Source organism: Argiope bruennichi, chromosome 6 (genome assembly GCF_947563725.1).
Source record: "Argiope bruennichi chromosome 6, qqArgBrue1.1, whole genome shotgun sequence".
Lineage (NCBI taxonomy): Eukaryota > Metazoa > Arthropoda > Arachnida > Araneae > Araneidae > Argiope > Argiope bruennichi.
Genome location: NC_079156.1, coordinates 72,966,590 through 72,991,233, shown reverse-complemented (window position 1 = coordinate 72,991,233; position 24,644 = coordinate 72,966,590). Strand labels below are relative to the sequence as shown.

Genomic DNA, 24,644 nt, shown 5'->3' with positions numbered 1-24,644 from the left:
ACAAAGATAGACAAGAGGCATCTTAATTCCGAACTATTAAAAATGCTTGTTTCTGATGATATAAATTGTCTGACTTCTATGGCTGAAGAAAAGTCCAGTTATTTAAAATAAAAAGCTATCATATTCTTATTGATGCTTGAAAGTTATCTTCATTTTAAATATTTTACTAAATTCGAGTATTCTTTTAATATTTATTAAATATTAAATTTATAATATTTATTAAATACTTCTTACTTATAATACTTTGACTACTAATACTATACTTTTACTTATTAATCTAATATTATACTTTTAAACCTTTATTTTTTAATATTTATTAAATATTATTTTAATATTTATTAAATATTAAAAGAATAGTGTATATTTATTACCTTTAGAGACTTAACTACCTTTTTTGCCAAAATTAATGACTGCCAAAAATTTAAATATTTTGTATAACTGAATTCACTGACTTCATCAAATTATTTTTAATCTTTAAAGCCTTATACTATCCCATTCAATATGTTATATATTTATTTCATTTTCTATTTCTTTATACATTAGTTATATCAAACAAAAAAAATGGCAGTATTAGAAAAAAATGTCAAAATTTAAAAAATGTTTCACCAATGCACGATTCTGAAGTTAATTCTTAGTTATAAATGTAACAATTTCGAAAATATTATTAAAAAATTAAAATTTATATTGTAAAATATACGCAATGTACTTTATAAAATTAGTTTTTAAAAAATGGTATTGCTGAAAAAGGTTTCTTAAGATAGGGCAAAAATAGTTTTCATGGCATATTTTCAGCAGTTATAGTGGTAAAATGCAAAAATTTTGAATAATGTTTAATCCAAATAAAAAAAAAAAAACTGCTGCAAGACATATTTTCTTATCCTTATATATATATATAGGCCAAGTTCAGAGGGTTTAAGTTAAACAGTCTGGCTTAAATATCTTTTTGCCCTTGTTTAGTATTTTATGGTATTCTATCGTTTTAAATTCTAAAAATTTTTAGAAAATTTTGGTGATTTACTTTGGAAATACAGCAATTTTATATATTTTTCAAGTTCTGTACTTTATTTTCTTTAGGTGCTTTACTACTCAACACATCTAAGCAATTGTTTTAGAAATAAATTTGTTTAAATTTGAATGAATAAATAATTCTCTTAATTAAGTGTTTACAGTGAGTTACTTCAATTAATAATTCATAAAACAAAAATGCGACTCTTGATGCAGAAATGATGTTTTATGATGCAGCAATGATTTTAATTTTAAAAAGTATTCAGAAAGCATTTTAAAATTATGTTTCCATATATTATTTATCTTTCAATGGTAATGGATATTATCATATGCAATAACAAAAAATGAGTTTTAAAAAATCTTTTTGAAATTATAAAAGATATCATGATTTTATGTGAATCCTGATTAATCAGTAATAGTTTGGATGTTAACAAACATGATACAAGAACCCCAAACATAAATGAACACTCAATTACAAGAAAAGGGAGGTAAATATTTATCTTCTATCATCTTTACTTTCAGCCATTTTGGATTTTAAAAGAACTACATTTTAAAGTTCAAAGGAATTCAGAGAATTACCAATATTTATTTTGAATAATTAAAAATCATAAACTGAAAAATATTTTTAAATTATCAATCATTAAATTATTTTGCTATTTTTAAGATTGAATGGAGAGGTGGTAGTTATACAGCTCTTGAGGCAATAGTTATTATTTTTTTTCCCCTAGATTCAGATCATTTAGATTGCTACGTTAATGAATTTCGTTGTTTATCATTTGTTAATTTTGTGTTAATATTTTAATCTGTTTTTATTCATATTTTAAAAAATTTAACAAAAAAAACATTAAAAAATTTAATGAAACAAAGTATTAAAACATAGAGTAATTCACAATCATGCAGTTTCCTAACAACAGAGCACCTACTAAGTTATTTTAAAATCTGTTTCAATAATAAAAAAAAATTAAATTTTGGAAAATTAATGAAAACTGAAGGGCACTTAACACATAAATGGAATTGACATTTATGAAAAATAAAATTTTCAATTTTACAATTGTATAAATATTTCTCATTGGATCATTTACTTTGAGGAGTAGCTGTGGAAGAAGTGGTAAAATTTTGATTTATTTCTAATTAATGAGAAGTTTTAATTTTTGCACTCTAAAAATTTAACAGTATTCTTTCTTATGTCTTAAGTAATAAACATGTAAAAATTTGACATAATTGTTTAAGAAGGGATAAGGAACATAAATGTACTGCCAAGTTGAATAATTCTTATTAAGATTTTTTTTTTTTTCTCCTTCTTATTTTTGATTAAGTTTTCAAAAATATTTTTACTCTAAATAGACTGATTCATAAAATTTAATTAAGATAATGTCATAAGTTTATGATAAAATTTATTTACATTTAAATACATATATAAGTAAGACATAAACACATACATATACTAAAATTTCTTTTTCAATAGTTTGCAAAAGGCTATTCTTCATCGCCCCTTCCCCCAAAGAAGCATTATTAATATCTTAACCTAAAAGAATAGAATAAAACAATAAGTTAGTATCAACAGTCAATTTTAAAAATTTGCACAGTTTTTAACGACGGTCAAAGCTTTCTAAGTTTTCACAATACATAAAGTAAGGCTGCCCAGTGCTGATAGATTTATAAAAAATGCAAGAGCTGTTCATGAATGGAAATTTATGATTATATGAGCTCTACCATCATGCCAGTATGGATCCAATGGAAATGAGGAGAAACCAAATCTTTATAAAATAAAATAACATTCTTCTTTCTCTTTTAAAAAGGACACATAACATGGAAGCAAGAGAAATTGAAGAACAAATAATTTTTTTCAAAAAATAAAGCCATAGTCTTCAGACCCGAAATTTATTAAATAGATAAATGTATATTATCAGTAATCTTCACATTTTATCCTAACTTTTTCATTTATTTACACAACAGCACTTTATTATAGGGAACATTACATTATGTTTTTTATGAAACACTGTAATCTATTTAAAAAACGGCTATTTATTTTTTATAATCTTAAACTGGAAAAGAATAAAAAATATTACTTTTAAAAGCAAATTTAAAATTTATATTTTTTATTCTTTTTCAGTTTTAATAATATATTACAACATTGAAACTACAATTTTGCAAGCAAAATTGTAGTTTCAATGTTGCAATATATTATTAAAACATGCGACTAAAACTTCCAATGAATTTATTCCAGAATGAATAAAAAAATTTCTATTTTGTTTATATTTCAAAATAAAATAGTTCTGACTAATAAAATATTGAATACCATATGTTTCCATATTAGAATCTTTGGAACTTTTTTGAAGCTTAATTATGGGATGGGGTTATATACAGTTCCACTAATCTGGTAAAAAATACAGGTACATTTAGATTAGCCAGAGTCAAACTATAAATTGCTAATTATTATTAAACATACTTAATAAAATTAATGTCAAATTTTTAAATTTTTGGTAAAAATTTAGAAGGAAAAAAACAAAAATTTGCTTTTGCCTTGTATGCAAATAAGTTCATATTTGGAAATATATAATTCAAAATTAATTTTTAGAAAAGCTAAAGATCATCCAAAATTGCCATTTCCATTTTATTTATCTTTAGATTATGAAATTCAAAGATCAATAAAAACTTTTTAATCAACACTCTTATGATTAAAAATTTTAAATAACATTTATCTTTACACATTTTTACAAACTAAACATTACTTGATTCAAAAAATATTTCTGATATATGACCAGTAAATTAAAAATTTTAGTTAAATATTTTTTTACAATGCAAAAATATCACAAAAAACATCATCTGATAAATTTTAAAAAATTCTGATACTGACTTTGTTTTGTGTTACTTTTTCAAGCTATGTAATAATATCAACTTCAATACTTTAAGTGCTATAAATCCTTATTTTCCTAATAAATGTTTTGATCAAGTTAGAGCAAGTAAATAATTAGTTTTAATTACCAGATTAAAAGATCATACAAAAAGCATGATGCCTTTCCTCCAATAAAATAAATCACAAAATTTACAGCAAATGATATAAAAAATGCCAGCATCATTTATTTACAAAACCACAAATGACAATGATGATAATAAAAGAGAAAGTGAGTATGTGTATTGGTATTTTACAGAGCAGACTATTGTACTTAGAACAACATAATTTGATACTAACATTGTTAGAGGATGCAAATGTGCACAACCGAGAGATTTTTCTAAACTAAATAATGCTTTCCTGGAATAAATGACAAAAATAATACATAATCCTCAACAGAAATTTTCAATGTTACAAACCATTTACATTACTTCATTAAATATACAAATTTATTATTTTCTTCCATTGTTAAAAGCTAAGAGGAAAAAAAAAAAGATTCTGTTGATTATCTAAACAATTTACATAAAGGATCAGAAAGGGAACTCGCATTACTATAATGATGAACTGAAGGTGAAAGTAGACTATTGGGACACAAATTTTCAATAGCATCATGACATAACAGGATGACTTAATTATAAATATTCATGCACACAAAAAATTTAATAGGTGTAAGACTATTAAATATGGATTTAATGTCTCTATCAACTGAATACTTAAAAGTACTGTAAGAAAATCATAAAGAAAAAAATTCTGCATAAAAAGATTTAACTAAAATTAATTTAATAGAAAACTTAGCTTAACATTAAAGAAACTAGTTTAGTAATAAAAATTAACCACATTTAGAATTATCATTGTTCAGATTAGTTTAAGAAAAAAACTTGATAAACATATTATTATAAACCAAATAATATTTATAATGTTGGTAAGTTCAGGGTGTAATCTTGTATATTCCTTTATATTTTTGAAAAAATAATTTGAAACTAAATAAATAATTATAAAAATTTTAATGGCAATAAATAATATATATAATTACTATTATTTAAATTTTTAAATTAAAATAACTGAAAAATTTAAATTTCTGGAATTAGTTGAAACCATACATATAGCTGAGAGCAGTCTATATGTTCAATAGCTGCTATATATATATATATATATAAAATATAATTTTGACAGATTTGTGGCCAAAAGGAAATAATTTATACAATGGAACATATGCGGAAGACATTCATTTGCACCAGAAGACAAGAGCAAAATGACAGAACATTTTCCCTTTAGTGATTTTATTAAAAAAATCTGATAAAGATTTCTTTGATACATATTGATTTAGGAAACAGAATCTTAGATATCTTTAAAAGGAGGTGTAGATTTTTTTTTTTTTTTATCCAATCACCTGTAGAGTAAGAACAAAAGAGCCAACCATTTTTCAGAGCACATATTAGAAATAATTAAATAAAGTGGGATCTAAATCAGAAAATAAGAGAAAAGTTTAGAATGAAATAACATGAACTAATTTAAGATAAAAATTAGAAAATTAAGAGATTATATATGTACACATTTCTTTCCAATACTTTTACAATTAAAATCTGATTCTTATATATAATTAAAAATTAATGGTTTCAAAAATTTCTTCAATTTATATACAAAAAAATACATGAATTTAATTCATGATGACAATAATTATAGTGATCATTTATAGCCATTGAAAATGCATTAAAAATTATTATTCTGTTTGAAATTTAAGTTTTAATTATAATCCATATATTATATGAATGAGTGCTTATTTTCTGAAAATGACTGTTAAATATTTATATACATAACTATTAATTTAACTTAAAATTATTAATATTGCAAAAATATGCAGGATCAAATCTTTAACACCTGATTAGCTAACCGAGTGCACTATCAACAATGCTGTTTCAGTGATCAACAACAGTGCCATCTTATGAATATACTAGCCATTTTTGGCAACTAACTCACCAGGAATATTGGTTATATTTTTCATTAAATTTCTTAAATATAACTTAATATTTATGAATTCCTGCAAAATATTTTTAAGATAGCAAAATTGTGATAAATATCAAAGGTGCATTACTTAAAATCTTTACATCTGCTCTAATCATTATATAAATAAGCATCCTATAGTCTGTGCATTTTCTGTAGACAGTTCAAGATCACATTTTCTACCTCGTTATTGGTTGTCTGTTACCAGTAAAATGTGACCTTGAACCACCTACCGAAAATACACAGACTATAATAAGAGTGAATTTCCTTTACAGCACAATGGTATTAAAATATGTAACTGGCCAGGTAATCTATCTTCACACATTTATGGAACTTCAATTTTGTATTTTTTGAACACTAGAAGAAAATCATGCAATTAATAATGAAATATTTGGCACAGCATAATTAAATCTTAGTTCAATATTGAAATCTACTGTTGGAAATTATGCAAGAAAATATTTTTCTTAATTGTAAATTCAGGAAAAATTTTCATCACAAACTAAATTGATATTATTAAAGAGACAATTTTTTTTAATTTCAAAATAGTAATAAAGCAAGCTTTATGCAATAATACCTTCAACAATTATTACAGAACATCAACATTTTATTTGGTTTTTAATAAAATATCAAGAGAAAACTACGTTGAAATGCACATTTCCATCTTCAACATATATAAATGCCAAATTCAATAGCTTTAGGTTTAAAAGTCTATACTATACATCACTAACAGACACACACATTAATCTTTATTGTCAAAAGACAGACAAAAGAAGAAAAAAAAAGAATGCTGCTTTTTTAAAACTGACTGAATATTTTCTAGCATATTTACATTTTAATACCTATATTAAAATGTAATATCCTAACATTATAACTAATATGCCATATTTTTTCTTAAAATAAATGTTCTAACCTGTGCCCTGTCCTTGTAAAAAGTCAAACCAGTTTTTCACATGTTTAATGTTGAATTCCAAAGACTATATATTTTCTTAAAACTGCACATCAGATATTGCAGTTTATTTTTTTAAAAGCTCATTTCTCAAAACTGAAATAAGATGTAACTTTGTGGCCTGACATATCCCTCTATTATCTAAATGATTTTGAAATATTTAAAAAGAAAAAAGAAAAAAACATCTAGGAAAACATAAAACTTACATTTAGATGTTAAATAATGAAGACATGAAACTATATGTAATTCCCACTAACAATTTCTTTCCCCATTGTGAAAATGAAAACAAGAAAAAAAAACCTATAAGATTATAAAACTACTACTAAAAAAAAAACACAAATTTTTTTTTAAAAAAATTAATATAATCCAAAAATTTATAGAAAAAGATAGTCAAAGTTATTTCATATTTTCAACTGTTAATTTTTTAAAGATATGTATTCATTTCCTCATGTCAGTGCACACAGATTAAAAAATTTCTTATATAATGCAATGCAAATACCTCAATGCCAACAGTATAAACTCTGAAAACACACAGCTTAACTGCAGTTTTTCACGCTATATGATACAATAAATTATATTCATCATGTAACTGTTAAATATATAAATTTTAATTTATTTTGAAATTTGTAATTTAATGAATCTGGCAATATTCATCTTTTATTAGTAGGGTAAATATTTCAGATAATTATTACATATTTTTAACTCATGGAATATGAGGCCTGTAACAATCAAATTTTATTAGTTGGATTTAAATTTGTACAAATTATCCGCAACAAATGGCTAATGGACATAATATATTTATTTACTAAAGCAGAAGCTGTGTTGTGAAATAAAAATAAATATTGATAATACAGATTTTGCAAATCAGGAGGATTGGAGTAGTTAAAAAACAAATATATAATTAATTGGTAGTAAAGCATAATAACATGCAAGGTAATTATTAAATGAAGAAAATGAATTTTCTAAAGTACAGAAACATAATTAGATGAAATTAAAAAGTGCCTAAAAAAAGAGAAATTAATGGCAGTACCTGTGCTCTGATTTTATATCACTATATAACACTAAATGTTAATCCCAGTAGAGATTTATGAAGTATAGGATATGAAATTTTTGGAAATGTTACAAGCAGAAATTAATAGACATGGAATGAATGAAGAAAGAACATTGTTCCAGAAAGAAAGTAAGGCTAGAATGATTTCTTGTAATTGGTAATGAAATAAAAGTATACTGCACAATATATATTGTCATAAAATTAAAAAAAAAATCTAATTTAAAAATATTTTTGCTAGAAAAAATAATACAAATGCAATATTGTCAAAAATTATGCCTCTCAAATTCTAATTGCATCACAGTTCCTACATTTTGCAGGAAATAAAAGAAAAAAAAATGCTAAATTTAAAAGTATTGAAAATAATTTAAGTGATAAATTTATAAATCTTTACATTAAAAAAAAAGTAAATTCTTCACATTAAAAAAAAGTAAATGTATAAATAAAATACAATGTCTATTAAATTTGGAATAATTTTTTTTTAACTGAATCAGTCAGGATATTGCAATCTGCTCAAAATATATAACAGTCAGAAGATTACTCATATAGTGATGAAATTAATAAACCATTTATTATAGTCTGTGTATTTTCAGTAGGCAGTTCAAGGCCACATTTTCTACCTCGTTATTGGTTGTCTGATATCAGTAATGCCTACAGAAAATACACAGACTATAGTGAATAGGCTCAGAAACCACAAAATTATACCTAAAGGCGTAGAAAAATAATACATATAACACAGAATTGAATTATAAAACAGGAGAAACAAGTCAAAGAAATATTCAAAATCTAAATCAAGAAAAGCAGAAATTCAAAGACTCTCTGGACAAGATTTACTAGCTCTGAAATGTTGTGAGAAAAGACATATCTATATATTTTCAGCAGCAAAATTTATAATGCTGACATTTTGGGTAAAAGATAAAATAAAAAAGGAAAAATAAAGACAAAGAGGATGTTTTAAAACCAAACTGTATGCATGAATAAATAAAAGACAATGATAAAAATGATCAATATTAAGGATTTCTGGTTATACAAAGGTCCACAAAAGAATACAAAAAAATATTTCTTTATATGTCTGAGATTACATTCTACAATTCATATGTTTCATATAAAGAGTTAATGACATAAACAAAAATAAAAGTGCGACTTTTAAATGGGCATAGCAGAGCACACTCAACAAAAAAGTTACACTAATGAATGATAATTTTCATGGATATTATTTGTAAAATGACATCTAAACAGTTGAAAGTTAAAAGATGTAAACATTTTCAAGAATAAATTCCTACAACTCTAAAGAAAATCTACTAACAGATATGCTGCATTCAACAAGAAAAAAAAAATTAAATCAACCATCTGGCAGTTACACAATGAAAGATTTCTTTGCACTCATCAAATTTTTTTTAATGCACATTTTTAAAAAGAATTCAGTATACATTTTTTCAAAATTTTGCAATTTTTGATAATCCACAATAAATTACAATTTAAACCAGATTCTTGATATAATTTTCATTAACAATTTATATGATTATAACATGAAACATGTTTTTTAAATAAAAAATAATTATATCATGCACAATTTTTCAGAATTAAATCATACAGGAAAAGATTAATATCTCTTAAATAATAATGACACAAAGGGAAAGAAAAAAAAAAGATACAGCTAGCAAAAAATATAGCTATCAAAAATTTACAAGATAATTTTTAAAATCTCACAAAGTTACTGCTTGATTTATATTCTTTTCTGCTATAACTGAAATAATACAATTAATATAATACTATAAATTACTATAGTATTATTAATAATATATAATTAATAATACTATAAATAACTATAATTAATGAATTATAGTTAAGATTATGAATTCATTAATTTAAAATGCAAAAGGAAAAGCAGTATTTTATTTCCACTTTTCTGGAACAAAAAGTCAAAATTCTTAGCCCCTTCAACATTTCAATATTGTTTAGAGGAATTATCATCATGAAAATGAGAAAAATACACTATCTTATCATTTAATCCACACTGAAATGATGAAACTCATTTGATATATATTACTTCAATATTAATCAAAAATTTTTAAAAAGCTTTCTAAAAATGCCCATATAAAATAGTTTTAACACCATTTATTACTCAAAATGATTGCTAGTCACTGAAAATTAAAAACAGACAAATAATTGCTGTTTGATTTATTAAATGCTTGAGCTTTATTAGATTTCTTTATTTTTTTAGAAATGATTTTAAAAATTTTATATTTTTTAGCAATAATTTTCATTGTTCACTGTCCTCTCAATACTTATTTAAGAGGATAAGTTTCATACAGAAATTAATATGACATTGCAAAGTTTAAGTATCAAAAACAGGGTGATGACAAATTTAAGATACTAAATAATTAAATATATAAATAAAAAATTATATATATAGATATATATCTTATATATATATATTAATATAAGTAATATAATAATTAATATAATGCAAGGGAAATTAAAGAAGTATCAAGTAGCCAAAATTAAAAAAGTACCCAAATAACTGATGCAAATATTATAAGTACATAATAATATAGATAGCAGCAATTTGAATAAAATTATATGTAAAAGCAAGTTAAGCAAACAAAGCAAGGGAATATATTAAGACCAGTAAAATATCAAACAAAATAAAAATAAATAAATAGTAAAAAAATATACAAAAAATAAATAAAAAACAATGTGCAATTGACCAAAAAATATATAACACATATAAAATGCTTAGCTACAATAAATAATAATTTTAGTGAACAAGTAGAGGATAATATAGCAATAATGCAACAAAACATCAAAAGATATTTTACTCAGTTAAGGAATAAATTTCCAAAATTTATAACAAATACCTGTATGCTTAACAACAAAATAACACAAATTTTAACTTTTTTAAATCAACAAATGCCTTAGGGGGGGAGGAAATACACGGTTAAGGAATTTTATAATAAAAAATACACATATATAAAGAAAATTTCTACGATAGGAAAAAAATATGCTAAATATTAAAATCTAAATGTGAAGGATAAGAAATTAGTAAATACTCAAATAAGTTGATCATTTCTGCAGCAATTAATTATTATTAATATTATTAATTAATTATTATTAATAAAAAAGATTAAAATACCTTAAAATGTTAAAAATGAATAATTTTTTTAATTTAGCAATTTAAAAATGTCTATTTTTTATAACAGAGATTTAACACAGTCCCAACAAAAGAATTTATTGACATTTAAAAAAGGAAATAACAAATCTTACCTTTAAACAAAAGTGTTTCAGTTCTGTATATAAAATTTAATCAATGTTTATTATTTACATCAACAAAGTAGTAGTAGCGTCTCACTGAACAATTAAACATCTGAAAAGAAAAATAATAATATAGCATTAATAAATACTCCACTTTTTAAAGCACAGCTGTACAACATTTCTTTAATAAATATTACAATAAACTTATAAAATATTTTATAGCCTTCTAAAGTAGACACCATTGTAATATAAAATTGCTAATTCTCATAAATGATTTTCTCCTTATTTCTTTAATAAAAAGGGAGTTGAAGGTTATTTCATAGTTAACAGATAAAGTACAAGGTTATGATGAATACCTGCAAATACAAAAATTTATCATTTTATTTATAATTTAGAAGTTCTAAACCCCCCCCCCTTCTAGTTTAAAGGTCAGAAAAATAAAAGGGAGAAAATCATTAATTTGTTTCACAGAAATCTATTCTTAATAGGTAGCATTTTTATCTTGTAAATTATAATATTCACTGCCTTTACTTTTAAAGGTTTTAAGCTTAACAATTTTTTCATAGCTTATTATTACATATAAGACATATATATGCATTAAGTATTATTAGACTATTTAAGTAAAAGGCCAACAAAGGCTTTGAAAATGGACATTGCTCAAAAGAAATATAATGTATAAAATAACATTTTAATAAAGTTCCAAAAATTCTTCTAAATATTAATATAAATGTACTGGCTCATAACATTTATTAGAGAAAGAAATAATATATAATATGAGAACTACTGAACATGAAAAATGTAACTGTTATATTACAAGATAAGAGCATTTTTAATATATAAATGATTTTAAAATAAAATGATCATGGCTATAATGCAAGTCTTTCATAGAATTGAAAATAGATAATTTGTATTTTCCAAGCTATTCTTTCTTTTAAAATTAGCATTCCTATATGGTCCAAAAGCAATATTTTATAGAATAAAATTGCAATTACATATGTCAATACTAAAAGAAATGAGCCATGCCCAAATAAAAATGAAAAAAATATGAAATGGTACCTCTATTATCAACTTTATATATTATATGTTGAATATATAACAGAAAATGTTACCTATACAGACCAGAGAAAAACTTAAATGCCTTGAATCTTAATAGAATTTTTTTTAATTCATGTTTTTTTATCCTACGGTTAAAACTTCTTTTACTCTTCCACTTCAGTTTCAATATATTTAGCAGGTGAAGGATTTTAAAAGCTTTCAGTAATATGTATATATATGTTACTGCTATATGATTAATTTTACCACATCTTTCTTTTTAATCCTAAAAAAGTATACTCTATATTAAAAACTTCTGTATATTAAATACTGTATATTATACTTTCATGCCATGCAATAACATGAATTAATACCATTTAAATATAACAATATCTTGATGTACATGACATTTTATTAACATTTTACATAAAAAAAATCATTATTAACATTTGGAAGTTAGGAAACAAATAATACATGTTAAAACAATACATTTCTAAAATGATATTAAATTATATTACTACTTCTTTCTGCATATATTTAAAAAAATTAAACATGCAGATTCCTTAAAAAATGAGAAATTCTGAGTGATTCATGTTATTATTTTAATCAAAATTTATACAAAATTCTGATAAACAAAATACATGATTAAATTTTTTGAAATGACTTTTATACTGTTATCAAAACTTGCAGGGTAGCTGTTCAGATAATCAAAACCTGTGAAAATAGCTGTTTAAACTGACAGTCTTTACAGAATGCCCCATTCATGAAAAGAGCAATCATTTATAAATATATAGAATATATTATATATAGTTTAAATATGAAAATCAAACAAAAATATTTTATACATCCATTATAATAACTACCACCCAAATTTTTATGTTACTATTGCTTGCTACATAAGCAAATGGATTTAATTTCAATGCAAGTGGATAAAATTTATATTGTAGACATTGAGATAGCTCAAAATTCATAATTTATGTACTTGGTTACAGTTACAGGTACTTAGTTGCTGGTCTAGAGAAATCTCAAAGATAAATCTACTTTTTCAAAATTAAAGTGATTACTAAATATATATATCTTTTTGCATGCATGATTTTTAACATGCATTTCTTTTCACATAATGCAAATATTTCTGATATTATGAAAATTTTTTTAAATGTCTGTAGCTCAAATTTACATGAAATCTACTCATTAATTATTTTATTTTATGACCTCTTTATGCAAACATATAAAATAGATATAAAAGACATTTCAATTATTTTATTTCAAATTTAATATTTTTCACACAAATAAGTCATTTATGAAACTATTACTAAAAAATAGATAATGCATCCATTTGTTTCATTATATATTTAAGTCCAACATTAATTTGGTAAGTCCAAGGATTTGGTGGTAATTTGGTAACCAATAATATAAATTAAAAATATTTTAAATTATGAAAAGTATGAACCTGGACAAGACAAGATAGATTTTCATTTAATGTAAGTCCAAGGATTCCTACGAATAAGTATAATGAAATTTCCCTCATAGGATAATGCTTTTTATATTATTATTACCTATGCTTCTGTACAAATTATATCAATGCTAAGGAAAGATCAACCAATTTATTATCAATACTATTTATTAAGTACGCATATACATAATAATTAATTTTTTTTTACTTATATATATGCAAGCACTCGCATACTTCCTTTTAAATGTATAAGAATTGAATTATTATAATTAATTCTAAATGTACGAAAGCCTTACTCATTGTTCTCAACGGCAAAATTATAACCATTTTAAGCAAGTGTTTATTTGATGACATCAGGGCAATCGTGATTAGATTGATACTAAAATATAATCATTTATATGAAAAAAGTTTTTTCTGCAACATCTTCACAATTTAGTATTTAATATATATATATATATAAAAAATCACCGACAGATAGAAGCACAGAAGCCATGCTACATTCAGATGCAAGATAAGCGAAATAATTTTGATGGCAGAATCAATTAATAATAGAAACTTACACAACAAAACTTTCATTCTTTAAAAACGTAATATAATCAATCAATTAAAAACTAGAAAAATTTACAAATTTTAAAGAAATGCCGCGAAATTATTGGGGTTAATTCTAGTCGGCAATCACAATCGCTCAATGATATTCAAGATGTTGCCACATTTAATTACAATTCTGCAGCAATTTGAAATAAAAAACATGGACGAGAAATACGAACCATCTTATTAAAAATGAAACTAATTTCAACATTTTAACTTCAAAAAATGGCACAACAATAAAAAGTAATACGAGCATATTTTTATTTTCAACGCCTTTACCATCTATTAGCAGTCGTTTTAGATCTAAAATTTTAAAATTTAATTATTTTTCGCAAAATAAGACAATTTCTCTTCTAAAGATTAAAAAATATTGTGTGTAGAATATAAAAATTCTTTTTGTAATTATTTGCATTTTCCTCTGAAGCAGTTTTTCATAAATGCATATTTTACACGTATTTCAGTTAGTTTTAAATGACGAAGTGAAATGCAATATCGAAAGTTGAACCGATTTATTGTTATTTATATTGTACGCTGACAAATTAAACGCCTCCTCTTTTTAAATCTTTTCAGTCGGTGTTATAAAGTAGCCAAGTTAGTTAAAAATAATGTCGGATTTTGAATTTGAAGGAGAAATTGTGAATCATATACCACCGGAGGATGATCCAGCTGCCGATTTTCTTGCAAGAGAGCAAAATCAGTTAGCTGGTATAGAAGATGAAACCTTAGGCTTAGATTCAGAGCAGAATGTTGCTGCTGGGGATTTTGATAATGGTATGTATTCCTTTTTCAGTGGTAAATAATTTTGAAATTGTGATATTTATCTATCGCATTGGTAGATTAAATTCCTTCATCAAATTAAAAAGTAAATAAGTTAGTATTATCATTATGAGTAATTTATTTGAAATTAAAAAATAATTAAATATCGTATCGTGCCTCAAAATATATATATATATATATATATATATATATATATATATATATATATATATAATTCTTATTATGTTAAAGAAATCATAATACATAGATTTTTATTCAATGTAAGCCGTTTAATTTCTATCAAAGATCCTAATAGCGGTAGGTTTCGATTTCCTTTTTCTAAGTCAGGCAAACAATATATATTTAGAAAAATTTGTGTGATACAAGACATCGTGTAAATGGTAGTATATATTTATTTTTTATATGTAAGTAAAGCCTTCTGACCTAATTGTAACCTAATGGAATATTTTAAGTTTATAAGCCAAAATTTAATTATTTGTTTTGATATGACTTAAAATCGAGGCCGGAAACAAATTCTCCAATTTAAGAATGAAGTGTACTAAATTAATGTGTCATCATATTATTTGATATTTTGACTATGCACTACATGGAAATAAGGCCTTTGTATATTTCCATAGTGTTTTTCAATTTTCTGGTTTAGTTGAAACCAATATTTTTATATCAACATTATGCTAGACTTGTATATCAATATTTCTTTTCGTTGTTAAATATCTGACAAACCAATTTTTTTTTATTATTAAACATGTCAAGTTTTTTTATTCAGTTTGCGACTGAAATTGTGTAAATATTTTGTGTAATAAAGAAGAAAAAAAAAACAAAAAACCTTTGTATATTTAATTTTTATCATGTTTAAAAGTAAGATCTTTTAAATTATTCTTGTTTATTGCTAAGGTCATATAATTTTAATATTCTAAAAATTGTAATAAATTAATACTTAATTCTGATTCTCCTCTTCGCCCTTGAAATAAGGACAGTTAATTTTTGCTTTTTAACATGAGAAGTCTGATATATATTCTGTTTTCTCTATTTCAATTATTTCTTTAACTTTTAATTGTTTGAGAGGGTTTTTTTTTTTTTTTTTCCTTCATAAAGTATATTTTATCTTAAGTTTGTCTTATTCAGTTTATTTTCATTTCCAATTTATAGGTATAGAGTATTATACTATTAAAATAGCAGCTAAAATAGATACATTGTACAGTAATTTAAGATAGCTTGATTGTATTATATAATTGTCAAACTAATTTTTCTATGGTGATAAAATGTCATATGTGATAACCCAATTAATGGTACTTAGAGGGTTATTTGGTGATTAAAAAAAGTCTTGATCTTTGTAATAATCTCTTACTGTTAATTTAATTCTTACTTGCATTGCACCACAAAGTGCCTACTGTTCATTCTCGGATTCGAAAACCCTCTGTGATTTTGCGTATTCATCAGGATGCATTTATTTAGCCAAAATAAGGGTGAGAGAAAAAAGGGAAGGAGTTATTTATATTAAACAATAAGGTGAGCTCGGATGATTCATGAACTTGAGGAGCGTGAAAATGTGTATAACTTGTAATATTGCTGGAAAATCAAAAATACAATACATCGTATCTGTTTTTATTTGCTGTAAGGATGCTAAACTTTAAATAATAATGAATACAAGGAGGATGTTTGTTCTTAAAATGATTTTTTTTTATATTAAATAACAATTTTTTTATATAAAACAATTTATTTTAATTTTTTAATAAAATTTTGAGATTAACAACAGTAGACAATCACTCGCATTTAATGATATATAAAATAATCTCTGTGCCACATACGAAAGCTTTTTTGCTGTTTGAATAAGGCATATAAGCAATCTATCAGCAATTTTGAGTTAAAATAAAATACATAAATCAAATGTGGCATGATGCATTTGATGGGGGGGGGGGACTGAACAAAAAAAGTATCCAGTGGTACAAAAATCAAAGTAAAAATAAATGGTGTAGAATTTCAGAAATGTATTCATCACCCATCTATGTCTCGCTCCTTTGTAAGGTTGAATTGTTGAAAAATGGTTCTAAGGATACTGAAATGAACAGTATGTTGTGCTATATTTTATTTGATGACCTGCACATACATTGGCATTTCATGATGCTGACATTAATAAAAAAAATTAAAGTTCATTCTCTTGACAGCTACTAACAAATCTTTTTGTAATTTCTTGCTTTTTAATTGTATTCAATCTGTGGTTATTTAGTTTTAATTTATGTGTGATTATTATTTTCATTTTATTAAAACTTATTAAATTTTTAAGTGTCTTTTTCTTCTCTGTTTTAGATTTTGGCCTTCATAATTCAGTTAACACTGAGGTAATATGTTTATTTATTTTTTGAGTAATTTTACAAATGTGTTTGCATTGTTAAATTTTCATTTGAATTCTGCTATATTTTTAGAATGAAATTATTCATTTCATTAACTTAAGCTTCTTCTCAGTGTAACTAATTGAAAATTTAGTGATATTTTTATGTAGAAATTTTGTTTCTAAGACTATTAATTGAATTTTTATAGCATAATTGGTGATATGGTTTTTCCTTGTTAAGAATGAAAGTTCATTTAATGTGCCAATATTTGCATTTATATATTTTAAAAATTAGTATTTATTCATTAGTATGATATGTCTTGCATTACTTGGAATAAGCATTATTTTCATGTTTTTTTTCTTAATGAGAAATTAACAATTTTAAATAAATATCATAGAAATTATATTAAACAATTAAAACTGCTCTAACAATAATTTATGTATCATTTTGCCTGAAATGTAACATTATAAATGCATTGTGTTGCATATTTTCATGTAAATTTACATTTTTTATCCGATTAAATATTATTAAATTTTTCTCTGAATTTAAAGGTAAAGTTAAATTATTTTTATTCATTTTTTTAAAAATTAAATCCTTTATTATAAAAAAGAATTGACAGCTCATTTATGACTCATTTCTAATAAGTATTTGCTTGTAAAAGCAATACTTATAAGTACTAATTAAACTTAAAGAATGTTTTTGTGTACTCTACTTGTAGCAAGAGATTTAAAATAATGAAATGAGTACCTCTGAAATGGGATTTTGTTATGTATATTTGTTTACTGAATATGGTCGAAAATCTAACTCAAGTATTCTATTTATGAACTAGTGAAATAAGTTTAAACTTTAAAAGCACTGTACAAAATTTTATCTGTAAGATAAAGATTATAGTTTTAATTCATAACAAATTAATTAATTTTTAAACTGTAACATTATCTTATTCTTTCTTGGAAATATGAATAAATTTTCAAAATGTTTCCATTTTTTTTCTTCTAAAAATGCTCAAGCAATAATAATTATTTTATATGTGTAAATAAATGAATTATATATTCATTTCAGCATTATTTCAGATTCTATTTTAAAACCAGAATTTTTAATTATTTTCAACTTGTATTTTGTTTACTATATTTCTGGGAGAAATTTTATTAAAATGGCTGTAGTATTTAATGAAGAGTATGAGTGAATAGGGGCATTCTTAGTAAAACAATATATTGTATTTCACAACTAGTCCAACTGGCAGTTTCAGAATAACATCTTGAAATATTTAAAAAATGTATGTTTGATATTATTAAAATATTAATTGATATAAAAAAAAGAGTGAGAGGCATGTTTTGAAGAAAATTATTACTGGTACATTTTACCTTTTACTTATTATCTAAACTTTTTTATAGCATATGAATGGACCTTCAAATGAACATTCTCCATCTTCAACACCAGTTCGTTCAATTACTAGAGAAGAGCCGCAGAAAATTAAAACATGGCGTGAGGAACAGCAAAAGATGTTGGAAATAAAAGGTATATTCAGTGACATTTATCTATAATTCAAAAAAATTTAATCAAATTAAAAATTTAGTTTTTAAATTATTTGTGTGGGGGGGGAAATTAACTATTAGTTATATTCAGAAGAAAAATAATAAGTTCTGAATTAAAGTGAGATTAAGTGAACATTAAAATGAAATTCAACTAGTTTTTTCTTTGTTATTTTTTTAATTATTATTTTTTGTGATTTTTAAAAATTGTATTCTTTTCATGATACATATTTTTATCTTTTCCACTAATATAAGGGATTCGATAGAATTTCATTTTTTTTAAATCTGAGAAGCTAATATAGTCACTTATATATTAGTTCTTTTAATTATATTAATACATTAGTGTTATTTAAATTAAGTTTAAAAAAACTATCAAAATTAAGATTAACATTACTTGCATATTAGTCGCACGTCAGCGATTAATCATCAAAGAATTGCATGCTAATAGGTTCTTTTATAACTTATAACTGAAATTCAACTATTATCCTCTATGGCATTGTTGTTGATGCATAAATACCAGATAAATTATTTGTAATAATCCATAAACTTAGTTCTAAAAAAATTTCTGTCATAATTTGATTCGTATGAATTGAAAACTTTATATTTTAATTTGTAAAAGTTTGTTACCAGCATATACAGTCTTGGAAAAGTTTGAATTTTTAAAGGAATTTATTTATTAATTACAATTTTTAATTAAAATTGCAGATATTTTTTTTCTATCTCTTGACAATTAATGGATAGCTTTGATTGGATCTGCATGTTTTAAAATAAATAGAGCATGTAACTTTAAGAGGGAAAACTTTTAATATTCAGTTTGAACATACACTTATTTATAAACGTTGAATATTTGGCTAACTTCTTAAAATTAAGTTAAAATAAAGTTTAAATTTTGTTTGTGAAAATTAAATCAATCAAGTATTGTTTATATATAATATTTCAACTAGTTGTTACTCAGAAATTATTAAATTGGTACTTCTGATTCTTTGACTCTTTAATTGAATGTCTTTCTTAAAATTAGATGCTGAAGAAGAGAAGAAAAAACAAGAATTACGAGAATCGGCTAAAAAAGAATTGGATGATTGGTATACTCGGTACAGGGAACAAATTGAAAAGTCAAAATTAAATAACAGGTACTAAATTAGTAAAAAAAAAAAAAAAAAAAAAAAAAAAGAAATTGAATTCTTTTGAAACATTTTTTTTAAAGTTTTTGTTGTTTATTTAAGACTTTACTGTAAAAATTTAGATGCATATAAGCTATAATTTTAAAAATATATTTTACAGTGGATGGGTTTATTATACAAACAAATTGAGGATACGACTTTAAAAATGGAATCAAAATATCTCTATCAGTCATTTGAATAAATTTTACCTTGCTGATGTCTTTCTATTTTGAAAATTGAATTTGGAACTACCATCCCACCATTCAATTTAATCTGTTTATGAAACTAATTATCATGTGATAGAACAAAAGTTAGTTGAATTTCTTATTGAAAATTTATTTATAATTTAAATGTTTGGCTCATATTTGTATGAAAGCCATTTTCAGCATTAAATACTTAACATAAAATTCACAATCAAGCTAAATTCCATTGTTATGATGTGTTTGTTGTATATAAAGTATTTATGCATTATGTAGTTTAATAAGTAAAATATACACTTGTAATGTATTGTAAGCATATTTCCTTTAAAATATTTTAGAAAAATTAAAACTAGTAATCCCTATTTAAAACCTTCATGGAATCTTTTATTCATAAATTATAGTAAAGTTAAGCCATTACTTCAGTAAAGGTTTTTCAGTTTAAAATGAATAGTTTGTCTGTTTTTAATAATGCATCTGAATCTTGAATAAACATTTGATTTTTGCTTAATAAAGGAGCTTTATAAACTGATAGTATTTTACATAAAAATTATAAGAAATCTTTTGGAGATTGACTGTTTTTGAAGGCAATTTTTGAATTTCATTATCACATGCATTTTTGTTTTATTTGTTTTTATTTAACAGAAAATGCAAATTTCATTGTTTATTTAGTTATACATCATCCATAAAAATGCATGGATGTTTTGTGTTTTTTCAGTAGTGTTGTACTTTGTTTAGATTCTTCTTAGTGAATTTTAAACACTTCATATCATTTATTTTTGCTTAATTCTGCTGTGCGAATTTTTTCTGACTTTTTATTCTTATTTAGCTTGATCTGTTATCTATATCTTCTAAAAATTTGTAGCTCTTATACTTGATATATAGTGCATAAAGGCTTGAATACTTTTTGTTTAAAGTAAATTGTTTGTCAATTTTTGTTTGATAAAATTGTAAATTTTTGCTGTGTTGTGTTGCTAAAAACTTTTTAAATCCTGCGTTCTTTATGCTTTTTCTTTCACTATGCTATCTTTCAGGGAGGAATCCAAGTAAGTGATATTTTTTAATGAATTAAAAAAATGCTGCATCAGTTTTATGCCTATTGAATTGCTCTTAGCTTGTGCTTATTGGAGCAATATTATTCTAGTTTTGACCTGAATGAAACCTTGCTTATTAATCTATATAAATTCTTGTATGGTTCCCAATGTCTATTTACCCGTTTCCATACTCTATCTAATTTGGTGTTAAAAACCATTGCATGTAGATGCTATAGCTTCTTTGAGAATTAATTTGAAATATGTTTCAGTTAGATAGGTTGATTACTGCATACTGATCTGGCATCTAAAACTCCATTTTTAATCTAGTTTCATGAAAATCAATTTAACTATCATATAGCAATTTCATATATGCATTAACTTACATTTGTATTGGAACTGCATTTGTTTTTTAAAAAATTTTCAATATGCATCAATTGTTATTTAATTAATTTACTTCATAATATTTGGTAGTTATTGATACAAAAATAAAGTCTTATAATGTGTGTCTGGTGAATAATAATAAATTCCTAACTTAAATCTTGAGTTTCATGCTGCATGGAAATGTAAGTTACAGTTTTTATACCTCTATGTATGACCCAACTTCATCATCTTGCATTTTACTATGCATTTGTCATTAAACATTCAGCTATTAGAATTAAAGAAACTTCCAACATTCTAATTTGGGTTTCTAAAAGTATGTTTGTAGAAGTGATTTTATTAAAGTCAGAGTTTGTAAAAAGATTTTATAAAGTATAATTTTTTTAATGTTGTTAATCTACATATCAGATAAATGAATATACAGATTTTCATTTTTCTGTATGTGTGTCCTCAGTATTGCAGTGGGGAATACACATTTAAACCTTTGCATTCGGAAAACATAATTCAATGCATAATTATTCACCTAATAGAAATATTTATTTATTGCTCTGAAAAATAAATATAAATTGTTTTAAGTTGAATTTCTTTGGGAAAATTAATCTTTTTATCATTCTGTAGGAATTTTTAACAAACAACATTGAAAAATAAATAAAACATCAAAATGATGCATCATCAGAATTTAAAGGGTTAAATATCTGATAAAACTGTAAAATAAGTTATCCAACCAGGTAATAAATCCAAAAAGTGAAAGTTCGTATATTCATGCTTCTGTTATTATGGAGATATTAAATGTATCTGCCCATATCTATTAAGTATAAATGTAATAAGATAAAAAGTCTTGTTACATTTAAATAATTCTCTTTAGTTTTGCTCAAAATAAATCCTTCTTATTTGTTATATTTATCAACGCATTCAATGAATAAAAAATTGCTAGTTGTTATAAAGAATGTCTAATCATAGTAATTTTGATTATTAAATTCTTAATGATTATGCAGAATATTAAATGTTGTATACTTTGCTTTATTTTTCAAAAAAATTATTTTTGACAAATTTATTCTCAAATTTCAGCTGTGTTCCATCTTTGTTGCCCAATTAAATTATTGCATACATTTGTGAATTTAAATTATTAATATGGATATGAATTTTCTGTTGTAGAGCTGCTGAAAATGATATGATTGCCGAGAGAGATGCAGAAGCACCTGGCCAAGAATGGGAACGTATAGCTCGTTTATGTGACTTTAATCCAAAATCTTCTCGTAGTACCAAAGATACTTCACGTATGCGTTCTATCATTCTTCAGTTGAAGCAACAATCTCCTGTTCCACCTCGGAAATCATAGACAATCAGCAATTATATATAGTGTTTTCTTTCTCGAATACTTTTGAGCTTAGCTCTTGCAGTATAGATCTTGTCTGTTTACCTGTGAAAAATAAAAAATATATCATTCCATTGGTAACTTGTTACTGGATGTATGTTTTGAAAAGATATATTACTCACACATCTACAAGTTCTGAATTCATTTAGAATTAAGTGCCCTGGGACTGCATTTGTTATGTACTATTTTTATTGTGCATGTTAAATATTTTACCTCTCATTTATTTAATTTGAGATTGGTGTATTATGAATTTATTAAAAATTTCAGGTTATTATTATTATGTATAAATTTCAGAAGTTGAATTGTATTTTTCGAAATCATCGTTTAGAGCTTGTAGCTACGATATTACAATAAAAATAACTATGTGGTGTCTATTTTGCGTGTCTGTTGTATACAATAAAAAAACATTTTTAATGATGCATTTCAATACCATACGTTTTCAAAAATATATATATAAAACATTTTAATCTAGGAAAATTGAAACATTTGTGCTTTGTTAATGGCTAAAGTTAAACATTCCCCCTTTTTTACTCATTCACATTTGTCACCTTTATGTCTATTTAAAAGCACTTGCATTTCTCAAAATCAATCAAAACATAATCACCATTGGGGAAAAAAATGAATTGTATTTTAATTAACTTTAACTCTACTTTGGTAAATTAATATTTATTTTTAAAAATATAATCTAAAAGATTCTAGCCTATATTTCTTTAAAAAGTCCAGCATTGGTTTAATTAAAGAGTAAATTAATTTAATATTGCAATAAAAAAATAGTTTAAATACTTTTCAAATTACTATATTTTCTTAAATTTATTAAAATTAATTTTTTGAATTCTTGAATGTTGTCTTAAATTTACTGTGCATTTTACACCCTTTATTAAAAAATATCAACTTATTTATCATAATTTTGTTTTTATATTACAAGGGCTGTATTAGAATGCAGGCATTCGAAATTTTGGCGAGTTTCTTTTATGCTTTGTGGTTGCAATTCTAGGTTTTTTTTTTTTTTTTTTTTTTAAATGTTCAGTTGTAAAATCCCTTGATTCCAAAATGCTAATTTGAAGAAAAACCCAATATATATTATTTAAGCTTGTGATATTCATAGTGTACCTAATAATCTAAAACATTTAAAGGAATGTTTGTAGATTTGCAAAAATCAAGATAGATTTATCAGGCTTTTTCATTTTATACCTTGATTTTATGTATAAATTAAAAGTTTTGTAAAAAAAAAAAAAGTGCAAAATCTGCCTGTAAATAATAGGAAATTAAGAGTTGTTAATTCTGTAAAACTTTAAAAAGTTTTGTAAAAAAAAAACAATGAAAAATTAGTGAACATATAATTTCGATTCCATTACATAGGATTTGATAATTATCAGTTTTCCCATTAAAAGAACTATTGATATATTGTATATTAAATTTAACAATTAACTGAAAATTTTGGCATGGATAGCTTCTAACCTGATAATAGTAATCTATGTAATGAATTATTTATGAATACAAGTGAATTTAGTTATAAAATGCTTTTATACCTTTTTAAACTATTTTAATTTGTTTAAAAGAGACTGAAACCAACTGAATTAAAAAAGAAATGGTTCTAGTATAAGCCCTGCCATCTGCATTTAAATGGTTACAAATATTTTTCCAAG

General features: G+C 23.8%; 2 protein-coding genes across 3 annotated transcripts in view; one reads left to right on the top strand and one right to left on the bottom strand.

Moving 5' to 3' along the window:
• The window catches only part of LOC129972540 (pumilio homolog 2-like), a 62,273-nt gene extending 47,957 nt beyond the window's left edge, over window positions 1-14,316 (bottom strand). Inside the window, exons 1-2 of the mRNA XM_056086706.1 lie at window positions 14,194-14,316; window positions 11,161-11,260 (exon numbers count right to left, since the gene is read on the bottom strand). The gene's annotated coding sequence lies outside the window, so the exon portion shown is untranslated. The remainder of the gene's footprint in view (window positions 1-11,160; window positions 11,261-14,193) is intronic.
• A 386-nt stretch (window positions 14,317-14,702) lies between these two features.
• LOC129972924 (clathrin light chain-like) lies at window positions 14,703-23,370 on the top strand. 2 transcript variants are annotated; one of them, XM_056087244.1, is made up of 6 exons: window positions 14,703-14,992; window positions 17,303-17,334; window positions 18,717-18,840; window positions 19,873-19,984; window positions 21,246-21,257; window positions 22,779-23,370. In XM_056087244.1, exons 1-6 carry the CDS (start codon window positions 14,827-14,829, stop codon window positions 22,960-22,962), a joined length of 630 nt encoding a protein of 209 aa, XP_055943219.1. In that variant the 5' UTR covers window positions 14,703-14,826; the 3' UTR covers window positions 22,963-23,370. The 2 variants fall into 2 exon arrangements, with proteins under 2 accessions (XP_055943219.1, XP_055943220.1); XM_056087245.1 differs by lacking the exon at window positions 21,246-21,257 and having other exon boundaries at window positions 14,705-14,992.
• The last annotated feature ends 1,274 nt before the right edge of the window (window positions 23,371-24,644 follow it).

Excerpts from the sequence above, each read along its gene's own strand:
- LOC129972924 (XM_056087244.1), top strand. The coding sequence starts at position 14,827 with ATGTCGGATTTTGAATTTGAAGGAGAAATTGTGAATCATATACCACCG. Across the intron at positions 17,335-18,716 it reads ATAATTCAGTTAACACTGAG|CATATGAATGGACCTTCAAA; the intron begins GTAATATGTTTA and ends ACTTTTTTATAG. Across the intron at positions 18,841-19,872 it reads AAAGATGTTGGAAATAAAAG|ATGCTGAAGAAGAGAAGAAA; the intron begins GTATATTCAGTG and ends TCTTAAAATTAG.